The sequence below is a fragment of the Maylandia zebra genome, linkage group LG17 (assembly GCF_041146795.1).
Source record: "Maylandia zebra isolate NMK-2024a linkage group LG17, Mzebra_GT3a, whole genome shotgun sequence".
Lineage (NCBI taxonomy): Eukaryota > Metazoa > Chordata > Actinopteri > Cichliformes > Cichlidae > Maylandia > Maylandia zebra.
This window is the reverse complement of record NC_135183.1, coordinates 40,137,225-40,150,752: the sequence shown is the minus strand read 5'-3', so window position 1 is coordinate 40,150,752 and position 13,528 is coordinate 40,137,225. Positions and strand designations below refer to the sequence as shown.

Here is a 13,528-nt window from a genome sequence, read left to right as displayed (position 1 = left end):
TTCTGCCGTTTGTACGCGAGACGGAAAGAGTTTATACATTTTATTTATTTTAATTCAAAGCTGCCGCTTTAACAACTCCGGAAAAACCGGGAATACCGTCCGTGGTTGGAATTATGGAACGGTAGCTCGCGGGACCGTGAAGGGGGAGGGGCTTGGAGTCGCCGAGTGAAGTCGTGGCCATAATTGGACATGTGCAGGTCGTTTTACCCGGACGCATGTTTGGTTGCGCCGATAACCTTCCGCTGTTTGCCTATGACGTCAGCTGGCTTATGCTCCGAAGAGTCGCCGGCACGGGGAGCTCCTTCCGCCGCCAGTCGCTCGTCAGCGTCGCGGTCCTGCTGCTGCTGCTCCTCGCTGGTACGTTACCGCGTTGTTAGTAAACCGGGAATGTCTTCGTCCATCGGGGACTGTACGAATGTAAAACACTCAGATTTTAAAAACGGGGCGAACATTGAAACGATTTAGTTTCCAAATGAAGACCGAATATTAAGATGGGGATATGCTCGGGGGGCAGAGACGGGTGGGAGTGTGGAATAACTTTAACACGCGTGTCCTCGTTTCCTACTGAGTGCATACTTGCTGCAAATATCGGTAAATGTGGTGCGTGTTACATAATCCCACTCGTGACGTAATCCACGGCGCTACACCTAACTGACATCTAGTGGCCGAAGGTGTCGCCATCATGACGTATCTGGTGAAAATCTCACGAATTGTCACAGTTGGAGGGTTTCGTGTAGCTGCGTTCCCGACATGAAGCACCAGCCCCGTGGCTGCTCTCGCACTGCTGGGTGTGCAGTTCCTGGGAGCACCCAGAGCTCTAAGCTGAAACCTGTATTTACAGTTTGAATGGACGTATGTAATGCTGTCCCTTATCCACTCTGAAGCAAAACTCTGTGCTTTCCACACGTGTGTATATAATGTAACCATTTTACATTACAGGCCACTTTCACACAGTACTATAAAAAGTATTTCATTACCTATAACACACATATGTCACACAAACGCACAATTTACAAGATGAATTTCAAAATGTATTAGAAGTGTGTGTGTGATAGAGAGACATGGATCAGCTCCTGCAGCCACGAAACAGCTGTTTCAACAAGAATTCATAGTAAATAGTTAAATGCAGCCATGCTGGTGTTCAGCAGTATTTACCCACAGAACTTACCTCAAAACAGTTTAACTTATGAATCACAGCCAGTAGATCCCATTCATGCATGTTTTCTGGGGTTAATAAAATAATCCAAATATGATAGTCCTCTTTTCTCTCTCTCTCTGTCTTCAGTGTGACTGTTATGGCTGTCCTCGTCAGACGTGGCCTTTTTGTGGCCCTGCATCATGCCCTCAGGCAGGGTAGCAGCTCAGTCTGCCACCCTGCATTGCCTGCTGCTCTTCTAGGTACCTGCTGCTTGTCTAGAGTAACCTGTTAGTTTAGGTGTAAAATCATCCATATAACCAACGTTGGCTGTGGTTCTTATTTAGTCAAAGAAGCTGTGTGTTTCAATCAATCTAATGTAATCCAGTGCTTAAAAGCATACCGTATACGTACTGTACATTATGACCAAAAATATCAACACACCTTAGTGCTACATAAACCATGCATACAGCTGTGTCAGCTGCAAACACAAGCATTTATAAAGAGATGATAAGTAGGCTACTGAAGTGCTGTGGTTTTAATGTGTCAGGACCCACTGATGGAAACATCGTCACCAGAACTGGGCTTGAAGTATTAAAGTACCGATCGTACAGTAGAGCCGCGACTAGTGTGCTGGATGGGTTTGAGCTAAATAATGACCTGTTCAAGAGCCAGTGGTGCTGGTTTCAGTCTTTATGCAAATGTGCTGTTTTTAAGTAGGGCTGCCACGATTAGTCGACTATTAAAATCGTCGACGACTGATTTAATAGTCGACGCGTCGTTTGAAGCTTTGTAAGATCCCAAAAGACGCAGGAATAAGTAGCAGGATTTAAGAGTGTAATAACGGACTGAAACAGAAGATGGCAGCACTGCATGTACAAGGATGCCAGCTGCCGTTAAACCCCGAAGAAGAAGAAGCTGTGTCCCAGAATTCATAGCGCAGCCCAGCTCAGTTTCCACCAATGGCGGCAGCTACTTAGTTGTAATATTACTCTTTCTGGGTCACAAAATACACTTTTAAGATATTTTGAGGCGTGAATGTAGTTGTGTAAACGTCAGATACCTGCTCGGTTTACAAGACATCACATATTTGCAAAAGAGCTCCGACGTTTTTGGAGATCTGACACCCACTAGCTCGAAGCTAACGGGAGGTCGAGACCTACTACAGCCGGGAGGAACACCGCTTTCCCGGCACATCGTGCCTCGACCTCCCGGTCGGCTTCGAGCTGGCGGCCTCCGAAGAATGTGGCTAAAAGTATTGCGAGCGCTCGCAAAAGTCCGTCTTAATTTTTTTTTCCTCCCTAATTTTTTTTTTTCCTCCCTAATTTTTTTTTTTTCCTCCGTAATTTTTTTTTCTCCCATGTCCCCTGGGGGGCTCCGTACAGGTTAAACATGATACATAAGTCACTTAGATAACTTAAATGTTATTGTTTGGCTTTTTTCAGTGTTTTATTTGTTCCTGAGTAAATCGGTTTGGCTGAGATTAAAGTTATAGTTTTTACACAGCTGAATAAACATCAAGCAGACAGCTGATTATCAGAAGTGTGAGATGCTGGAGAATTTACTCCGGTGTCCTGTTATATTTTAGATAGCAAGGAGTTTATTAAACTTCACCGAAACAATCTGCAAATTTCATTAAAATTGAATAAACTATCATCTTGTCTTTATTTTTAGTTAGCACAGACCTTAAACACTTAAAGCTGTAAGCTAATGATAGTTATATAAGAGCAGATGCTGCTGGTGCAATAAGCTGTACGTTTAACGTCCAATGGATGATGATCTGATTAGTGACTAATTGCAAAAATAATCGGTGACTAGTCGACTATCAAAATAATCGTTTGTGGCAGCCCTATTTATAAGGTTGGAAACCTGCAGCCAGGTGAGACTGAAGCAGTCACCTGATGATGATGATGCTGAAACGTTTCTCCATTGAAAACATCCAGATGAACAGAATCAACCTTCTGGGATTGACTTGGATGATTGAGCGTGCATCAAGACATGTAAAAGACGGCTTGAACACACCAGGATGTCTTGTAATGTTTTGTAATACAATGATGAGACAATCTACAGAGGTGAGGTGTAGGCACTAAACAGCTGGTGCCAGGAGAACAACCGTTTCTCTCAACGTCAGCAAAACAAAGAAGTTGATGTTGGACCAAAGAGAAGAACACCTGCCCACCCACATCAGCGGTGCTTAGGTTCCTCGACGGGAACATTATCAAGGACATCTCCAGGACTCATGGACAGTGTAGTCAGGGAGGTGTGTCAGCGCTTATACTTTCTAAAGGAGGCTTAGGAGGTTTGGCTTGAACGCCAACATCTCCTCAACCTTCCGCAGAAGCACAATCGAGGGCCTACTAACAGGCTGCGCGACAGTTGTCAACAGCTGAATATCACTACAAGGAACGACACGCGCCTCCCTGACATTAAAAACATCTGTGAGCAGTTTTCTACACTTTCAGAAAACTTGTATCTGTTTTCACAGCACTGAGTTCATCTGTAAAAAAAGATCTAATCCAATATTGTGTCTACAGATGACGGACAGCCTGGTAAAGAACCAGTTTTAAGGCATTGATGCACTTTGTATTAGCAGCGTGTCAGAAACGCTGAGGTAAACCATATTACACAAGATCTCTGCTGAAAATCAGCGACAAGCTCTCATTGAGTAACGGTTCATGAAGTCGGCGTCATGGACGAGGAATCTGAATGTGAAATATTTGGTTCAATTGTCATTAGTAATGAGGTATAACAGCCATCTGCAGAACACCGTGGGGGAGGCTGTGTCATTGTTTGGGGCGGTTTGTCCACTTGTGGTGTTTGGCCGTCTTGTCAAAGCTAACAGAATAATGAAGGCAGGAAAGTACTGTCAGATTATAATCCCCATCAAGTATCTTTTGAAAAGCCTCTGACTGGATTCAGTCTGCAGCACGACTGTGATCTCAAACACGATGGAACATTATTGGTCACAAAGGAGTCTGGGATCACGTAATCAAAGGGAGTCAACATCCAGAAAGCCTCGTAATGTCCTTTGATAAGTGTAGAGACGGGTTCCTGAAGACTGCTTCAAGACATTAACTGCCTAAGAGCGTTCAGGATGTGCGGAGAATAAAGGGGGTCGCACTCTGTACACGTCACTTGTGCCGTATATGATGTATTTCATTTATGTTTGCATGTTTCAATAAGTCGTTGCACCGAGTTTTGCACAGTTCTTTACTTAAGTTAACATTTCTGTAATGATAGTGTTTATGAAAGTCTGAATTATAACGTGATAGCCTCATTGATGTTATCCCGTACTTGAACGAGGCAGACCTGCTCATGTTGTGATAACCTCTCTCAGAGAATTCATATGTACATGAATGTTTAAGGCTGTAAACGACTGTTAAATTGTAGAAGATGTTGCCTGTAGTCTCGTACTGTAGCAGTCTGACATTCTCTGCTGGGTCATCAGGTCATCTCATCTGAGACTCTGTTCGTTTGTAACTGCTCGTGATGTTGTTTCACCCTCTGTCTGCTACTCTTCATACAGCCCAGTCCTTGGTTGCAACCCTGCTAAGGGGTGTTTGGTTCTAGTGCTGGGTGGAATACGTTTCTCCAACATCCATGTCGGGCTTCAATCTGCTGCATCTAATAACCAAGAGTCAGCCTGTAGCTCTGAGGTCCTGCAGTCTTCCCTCAGGTCCACTGATTGGGTGCTGTGTGCCTGCTCTGCTTTGCCTCACTAAAACTTTAACACTCCTGGTGTGTCAGCCTGACTTTACATTTTTCCAAGATTTTGCACTGATAGATGTTTGACAAACACAGACTTGGTGCCAGTTTGTGTTTTCCAGTAAACTTCATCCTGTAAGAGCTGCTTCATGTGTTGCCAGGTCCTAGATTTGGCTGAAAAATGAGTGCAACCACTGTAACTCGTCTTTAGTCTCTGACCTGCTAGTCTAACAGATAAACGATTCACCGCTTGGCTTTCTTGCAGCTTGCATGCACTGAGTGATTTTGTTTGTGACGTTGCACCACATCCTGCTCGTAGATTCTTGCAGTCTGAAATGGTGCCAGTGTGTTTTTTGTTTTCCTGGACAGCCAGTTTTACCAACATGCACATATGTTCTCTGTCAACCCAGAGGAGCATCTCCGTAAAAGCCTTGCACCTTTCCTTCAGTTCGTACATAAATACAGAGCTTCTCAGGTGGATATGATCCATTTGTAGAAATCCATTTGGAACATTTTGATTGTTGAGGTGTAAACAATCCAGCTTATTCATCTCAACTGTAGCACAATCTGTTTTTTATTGATCCACCTGCTCTTAGATGTATTCATGTTGTTTATATGACGGTGTGCAGTGTAGTTAATACTTGTTGCTCTCTGTGCCTGACCTCTCAGGAGCATGTAGGACTAAAAGGACATGGCCTCTGAGGTTCACACAGGAGGAGCTGAGACAGCGCCTCACACCAATGCAGTACCATGTGACCCAGGAAAGAGGAACTGAGAGGTACAAGTTAGTTTTTCAAAATAAACCACTGAGGTTCATTATGTAAAAACGGTGACCTGGTCGATGTAATCACAGAAGTTACTCTGGAAGCCGTACTTCAACCCGTTCAGTATTTGAAACTAAATCATGAAACTGTCAGCTTATAGTTGCTGCCAGCTGACAGATTATTGCTTACATCATTTATGGTGATGTTTTACTACTTGATCTAAGTTATTACCAGATAAAATCAATCCGCTTGTTGTTCAGTTACATGAACAGGACTGGGATCAGTTTTATTTACACAGTTCCAACAACAGTCGCCTCAGTGCGCTGAAAGGTCCGAACTGAAGTGCATCACAGCTAAATGAAGTCAGTGTCGTGAAGTTTCACTTCGTTCTTTTCCACAGCGCCTTCAGTGGAGAGTTCACGTATCAAACAGATGAAGGGACCTACGCCTGTGTCGTCTGTGGGTCGGCCCTGTTCAGGTAAGACTGCCCTGCTGTTGTTGTGTGACTGTTAGCGCAGTGCTTCAGTGCTGCCGTGTGCATACGTACTCGCCTGCTGCCCCTCAGCCTCTGTACACGGGCACCTGTGGGATAAAGGTGAAATCATAGCATAGTTCTGGTCAAGCTCATCTGAGAGTTTCAGTAGATGTAACTTTGGTATTAATGTGAAAATCCCAGGTGACTTCCTCCTTCAGTTGTCACATTCACAAGAATTTCTGAAAACTTGACCTTGTACTTGAGGTCGCCAGTACGCCATCAGCTTTTGATGGCTGTGGGGTAAAAACGTAAAGGTCAGTAGAACAGCTGACAGTAGGAGACGTAGCACGCCACTACAGTTTAAAATAATATGGCGAATAAGACACAAACCAGTATTTTTCTTCATGGCATTTTTATTTTCTCTCGTAGTTCCAACTCTAAATTTGACTCCGGATCAGGTAAGTTAAACTTCACATTTTAAAAATGTAAAAGATTATTTGAATGTACTGTATGTAAAGCTACGTGTGTGCTAAGAACGAGCTCTTACTGCCTTAAACTGATACTGTACAGCACGCAGGAAACAAGCTGAATGTGGGACACGGTCAACAACAGGCAGACGTGTAGCCGCAGGAGTTTCTGACTTGTTTATCAGTCTTTTGTAAATGTTGGAACAACTTTTATAAACACATCAATAACAATACGGTGTGGTCCAACACTTCTGTTATTATAGTTTATTTCCACTAGACAAACAAGATGAATATTTTACAGCTGCTGAACAGAAAGAATTAAACTGTGGATCAACACAATCATACGTGGCTGTAGTGCGTCGTAGTTCATGTCGAAGTGATGGTCATTACACTTGGCTGGATGTCTCTTTTGTTATGCATTGTTGTAAAGTTTTCAGGTCCATGAATATGAAAATAAATATCGTTAAATCTGCTTCTGACTAAAAGCTCTGAGCTGGTTTGATAGAAAACAAAGTTTCACTTCATGTAAACAAACAACCGACTCTGTAAAAGAGATTCACAGTAACTCCGACAGACAAACGTAGCTACAATGTTACAGATGATGATGCAGCGTGTTGTTACTAGACGACGTGATGCTGTCATGGTTACAGGTTGGCCATCCTTCAGCGACCTCATGAAGGAGGAATCCATTACTAAGGCTGATGACTTCTCCTATGGGATGCACAGAGTAGAGGCTACTTGCAGTCAGGTAAACTCGTCATCAACAGCTGTTGTTTACTCTTCTACTACGAGGTCGTCAGTCTGTCACAGGGCTGACACAGACAGACAACCATCACTGTCACACCTGTGGGCCAGGTGACCTAACCCCACTGCATGTGTTTGGACTGTGGGAGGAAGCCACACAAACACAGGGACACAAGCTGTTAGCCCGAGGTGCTACCCACTGGGCACTAAAGTGGATGAAACTTAGATGTATTCATGCACTGAATCATTTTAGGCTGTGTTACATTTTCAATTAGACAGAAACACATCGTTTCTCTCAGATCAACGTTTGCCAAGATTCAGTATGACTCACAAAAACGTGACTCACAGCACTCATGTTTCTATGTGTCACCAGTCGTTACGTTCACTGTGACCCAGGCTCAACAAAATGTAGCTGAAGGGTTTTTAGAAAGCATAACATTTGCCACCGGATCAGAATCAGACTGCTTTCAAACAGTCTCTGTTCTTGGCGACTGAATTTTCACCAAAATGATGCAAATAAAGTCATGTGGAGAATATCGTTGCCATTTATCAGGATCAGGAGTAAATCTCTTCCTTTCTGCTTCAGTGTGGAGCTCATCTGGGACACCTGTTTGACGACGGTCCGAGACCCACAGGGAAGCGATACTGCATCAATTCTGCCTCACTGGCGTTTCAGCCTAAAGACACCACGCCCTCTGCCTCCAGGGGTGAAGCTGAGGGTGGAGCTGCCAGTAGCTCTGCGAGCGATGAGAAGACTGAGCTGTAAAGAAAAACAGAGGAAAGAAGAAGAAAGCCCCTGAGATTAGTTCTATTCTGACTTACTGTGTAAGAAACAGGTGATTATGCGGTGATGTTCAGGATTCAGCCACTGACCAAATATTCTCTGTGAACAGTCATGCAAGAAGGAAGTTGTGTATTTCTTTTTGAGATGCAGATAAGGAAAAGATTAGAGGAAAAATAAGCTGTTTTCAATCATTTAATGATGCGCACAGGAACACACTTCATTTAAAGTTCTTGTTACTCTCACTTATTAAAATTTGGTTAATGGATTGACTTTGGATTTTAAAAACAAACTGCTGTCGTCTCGTTCTGTCACACCAACCCTCTGCATGTCCTCCTCTACATTCATCAATCTTCACTCTGGTCTTCCTCTTTGCCTCCTGCCTGCACCGTCCCTCCTCTGCAAATGTCCTGCCCATGTTATCCTGCCCATCCAGGAAGAAAACCCAGCATTCATTCCTCGTGTCTTTAGCACATACCTCCACCTTTGTGGGGGCTCACCTGCCGGCTCCCTACTCTCAGTACAGATCCCAACTATTGCAGTCATGGAGACTTCTGTCTGACCTCATCTGTCCACCTCCGTCCCCTGCAAACGAGGACGGGCTCACAGCCCTGATATAATCTCACCCCCACCATGAACCTGTCTTACCTGACCCCAGGTGCCTTGCTATCCTCATGCACTTCCTCTCTCGTGCGTTCTCTAGATCTTTCTGACCTTCTTTGTATTTTTTCATCAACACTGTGGCGCTGCTCTGCTGCTCACCGATTGTTCCTGGATTCAAAAACTTGTCCCTACATGTTCATGGTATGGCTGATCAGCTTCATCCACCCAAAACCTTTCATTTCCTGTGTCTGTATTTGGATTGTGTCTGCAGAATTAAACATGATCTGGTTTGTAGGCATGCACACACAAACATGTAGACATTGTTATATCGTCACTTTGAAATGATTAGATTTTATGACCATATATTTTTGAAGACATGGTTGCACACTTATATTTTATTAATGATATATACACTTGCTCCTTCTTTAGCTCTACCTTGAGAAATATTTGCAGTTTTTGGTCACAGTGTGAATTGAAATAGTTAACTGGTGAATAAAAAGTATCCAACACTATGACTTGCTGCTTGTATATTTGAAGCTGTAACGTATTTGTGGGTAGTTCCCAAGGGACCACAAGGCAACACGAGACGGTTGTTAAGGGCTGGACCAGTGAGCTGAACGCTGCTTGCTGTGAGTTTTATCTTCTAGTATCACAAAGAGCAACAAAGGCTTCTTCTGGTAAGAGTAGATGTTACGATTAGGCAATGAAAGTGTGAAGCAGGTATAGCAAAACCCAACATGAAACTATTAATTGTTTTTGTGAACATTAAACTTTATACAAAGTGTTCTTTCTATCAGTACCTGTTATCTTTTTGTAGTCTGATTACTTCAGTTGCCTTGAACACTCACCGTATGTCTGAACCTGCTGAGGTGCACGGTTGGTGGACCAGTCCACTAGTTCGGACAAAAGCTGGACGGTCATGGCCAAGTAGGCTGTACTCGCTGGCCTTTTGATTAAGAACACCTTGCTAGAACCGGACTAGACCTTCCAGAAGTGCCTTAATTCTTCATGGAATTGCTTCAACATTACTGGAAACACTGGTCAGAGATTGTGGCCCATATTAACGTGGTAACATCACACAGATGCTGTAGATTTGTTAGCCGTACATCACTGATGCAAATGTGTTGGAACCCATTTATAAGGTGTTCTTTTGGGTCAAGACTTTGGAACCCATTTGAGTCCACTGAACCCACTGTCATGTTCAAGAAACCAGTTTGAGCTGAACTTTATCCACACTAATCAGTTGATGTCTACTTCTAGCAGGACAGCATGTCATACAGAGATGAACCCAGTAAGCAACAACACTCAGGGAGGCTGTGGTGTTGAAAATAAGCAGCTGTGACCTCTGAGATCCAATCTTCTTTAAGACAATGGGATGGAAAACTGTTCTGCACCAAACGTTTGTACTGGGTCCCCCCCCCCTCTTTCTGGGTGTCACATCCTCTGAGATGACTTGTAACTTCAACCATTGTCACCATTGTTGACAGACCCTGTCACCGCTCTCTTTATGTCCTTCCTTTAACGTGATTTAAAACATAAACTTTAAAAGCACTAAATTACATTTAGTTAACAGACTAAATATATTTATGTATATATAAATATTATGTAAACCCTAGTGATTAAATACAGAAAATCTTAAATAGGAATGTGGGGGGGGGGGGGGGGCAAATGGGATATTGCACAGTGGCAGGAATGAGCAGCAGCACAGACTGAACAGCACAAAGGTTTTATTGGCAGTTAGTACAGTATTGCACTTTAAAAATAAATACCAATAAAGTGAAGTGAGCAGTGCAGATTATACAGAGTACTTGTGAAGCTGCAGGTAGCTTCTGAGTGCGTCCTGTGTGTGTGTGTAAGTGTTGTGGTTGAGGTGTCGTATGGCTCGATGGTAGAAACTGTTTTTAAGTCTTGTAGTCGGAGCAGACAGACTCCTGTAACGTCTGCCAGAGGAGAACAGCTGATGTGCTGGGTGGCTGTGGTCCTTGATGATGCTCTGTGCTTTACGGAGGCATCGCTGAAGATAAATGTCCTGAATGGCAGGAATTCAACCCTCCTCATCTTTTCCAAGTGTTTTCACACTATTTTTGCATTTGGCTGGGTCAGTGTCACTACTGGTAGCCTGACAGGGTGTGTAGATCACAGAGAGATTCCACAGGTAGTCCAGCTCTTTCAGGATGGCACATCAATACATGCCACTGCCAGACGTGTTGAAGCCAACAGAACCACACTGAGGCCGCCTAAGTGAAGGAATTAATTTTATTTTCCATTGAAATCTGATGTATTTTCAAAGTGTTCCTTTAACTTTTTCAAACAGTCTATTTAAAAATAAAATCAACCTCATTCTGAATCTTTACCTTTGAATTAGTGTTAAACTAGTTACATTCATTGCATTTAACTGACGCTGGGGTGGCTGCAGCAGGTCATCTAATTGAAAGGTCGGTGGTTTGGGGAACATACTGAACCTCACAGCTGATTCACTATATGGTACATCACATATAGTATGGGACATATATACACCTCCCACAGACTAGACACCGAGGTTGCCATTCTCACATCCTGAGGCAAAGCAAGACCTTTGGTGCTGTAGATGGATGAACTTCTGTAATCCAGCAGGAGAGTGAGTCTCTGTTTAGACAGAGCTGGCAGGTCACACATTGCACATTCTGAGTGTGGTCAATGTAGGTATATGTAGCACACGCAACGGACACACAATGGAAACTCCTCTGCTCCTCAGATGCAGAAGGAGAGAAGCAAAAGCTCAGAAGCTCAAATTCCATAAAGCTATAAGCTGCAGGAATAACCCTGGGTAAATATGCAGTGTTCAGGCGCAACAGAAAGTGAGAAGCAATGCAGTCTTATATGTAGGGATGGGTACTGATAAGATTTTCACGATTCCGATTCCATTTTCGATTCTGTTTAACGATTCGATTCTTTATCGATTCTTTATCGATTCTTTTTAAAAAAGGAGAACACTAAGGTCGATTAGCTTAGAACTTTGTTTTATATCTTCTCTTTGAACAAGATAGAAATTTAGGAGTAACATGGCCTTACAAACCCAACAGATCTTAAGAGATCCAGCCTACGGCTCTTTAATGGGGTGTCACAGGGTCCCCAGGAAAAAAAATTGTAAATGTAAAATAATAAAATAAATATTCTTCTGTAGCAATCAGAGATGGGCGTTACTGTAATCAGATTACTTTTTTCAAGTAACGAGTAAAGTAAGGGATTACTATTGCAAAAACGGTAATTAGATTACCGTTACTTACCGTTAATTACCGTTACTTTCAATAACTAATTTTTTCACTTTCAATAACTAATTTTTTAGGCACGCTGCGTTACTGCGTTACTAAAACCGTGATTTTTTGCGAGAATGTCTCATGACAGTGACGTTAGCGAGTGCGACGTTCGTGACAACAGCTGTGTGCAGATCAACAATGGATCACATATCAAGTGCAGAGAGAGTATGAGCGTGCAGCGTTTAAAGCGTGGAAGTACTGACCTTACTTTGAGTTTGATTCCATAAAAAGTGACAAAAACATTAGTGTCCGCTGTGCGTGGGAAGAAAACTTCTTTTTACAGCGAAAAAAACCCCTAAACTTCCAAACAAGCACCGAGTAGCTACGACGTAATGGGAAACTCACAGAGAAACTCGCGGATTCTTACACTGACCGCAGCACACCTGCACCAGGGTAAACCTCCGCCTGCCCCACTCCTGCTTTACAGGTGAAAATAGAGCAACAGGACCGCTGAGTCTTTGACTTTATTTATTTTCTGCTGTGTTTTACTTGCATCTATTTGAAAGACTGAGTGTAAACACAAAAAATATTTTATTTTATGTGCTGGGATGTGCAGAAAATAGGTTTAAATGTTAAACTAATTTATTCAAGTCAGAGAATGATGCAGATAATTACATTTTTGCTTGATGCATAAAGTTAAAAGATTAAAACTAATAAAACAAGTTTTAAAAAGAAACTTTTCCATTTGATTACATTTTGTATGATGGATTATGCAGAAAAAGTAGAATTGGGCTGAAAGATCTATCACTTTATCACCTCTTCAGGTTGTAAATCGTGTTTTTAAAAAGTACCTAAGTAATTAATTACTTTTGAAAATAAGTAATCAGTAAAGTAACGGGATTACTTTTTTGGGGAAGTAATCAGTAATTAGTTACTGATTACTTTTTTCAAGTAACTTGACCAACACTGGTAGCAATAACAAAGTATGACAAATTATTCTGTAGCAATTACACAAGAATATCCAGTAATGTCCCTGCCTACAATTAAACACATTCACTTACTGAAAATCATCTGCTGTGGCAAACGGGTGCAAACCTTTGACCACAAACTGAGTCTCTGCTCGGTGACGTTCGTCTATCCTGGCCTGAAAGGAGACGCTACCGGCAGACTGCAGCGAGAACTGCCAGCATCTGAGCCAGACTCTGTCTCTCTCATCATGGTCACTAAATGCACAGTAATGGCAGGTTTGTAATAAGGCAGATCGCGCTAACATAATATGCACTGTTAGTTGATTATTTACCTGCCGCATTAACGGGAGAGGACGTGCAAACGTTACCGCTGCTGCTGGTTGAGATTCACGAGTCCGGAGTGGAATTAAAAACACGACATTCATTTAAGGTCATCTGCGTGTTTGTGAGCAAATGCTTTTGCATGTTCGTAGTGTTTCCTCCCTTAAATGAAATATCTACTTTTCAAGTATTGCAAGTTGCCCTGTTGTCATCCGTTCTCGTAAAGTATAACCAAACTTTTGAGCGTTTGAGCCGCTTAGGCGCCATGTTTCCTGCCAGGTAAATGACGCTCCGCAATGTGGTGACGTCATTCGGGGAAACTGGAATCG

At 42.7% G+C, this 13,528-nt stretch overlaps 1 protein-coding gene across 4 annotated transcripts; it reads left to right on the top strand.

Annotated features, from left to right (window-relative positions):
- The first annotated feature begins 165 nt into the window (after window positions 1-165).
- On the top strand, window positions 166-9,186 carry msrb3 (methionine sulfoxide reductase B3). Of its 4 annotated transcripts, none has more exons than XM_012925278.2 (7): window positions 266-357; window positions 4,662-4,811; window positions 5,510-5,618; window positions 6,005-6,082; window positions 6,509-6,537; window positions 7,197-7,294; window positions 7,877-9,186. In XM_012925278.2, the coding sequence occupies exons 2-7, from the start codon at window positions 4,736-4,738 to the stop codon at window positions 8,054-8,056; spliced, it is 570 nt and encodes a 189-aa protein (XP_012780732.1). In that variant the 5' UTR covers window positions 266-357; window positions 4,662-4,735; the 3' UTR covers window positions 8,057-9,186. The 4 variants fall into 4 exon arrangements, with proteins under 4 accessions (XP_076731724.1, XP_076731725.1, XP_012780732.1 ...); XM_076875611.1 differs by lacking the exon at window positions 266-357 and adding an exon at window positions 1,381-1,398; XM_076875609.1 differs by lacking the exon at window positions 4,662-4,811 and having other exon boundaries at window positions 166-357.
- The last annotated feature ends 4,342 nt before the right edge of the window (window positions 9,187-13,528 follow it).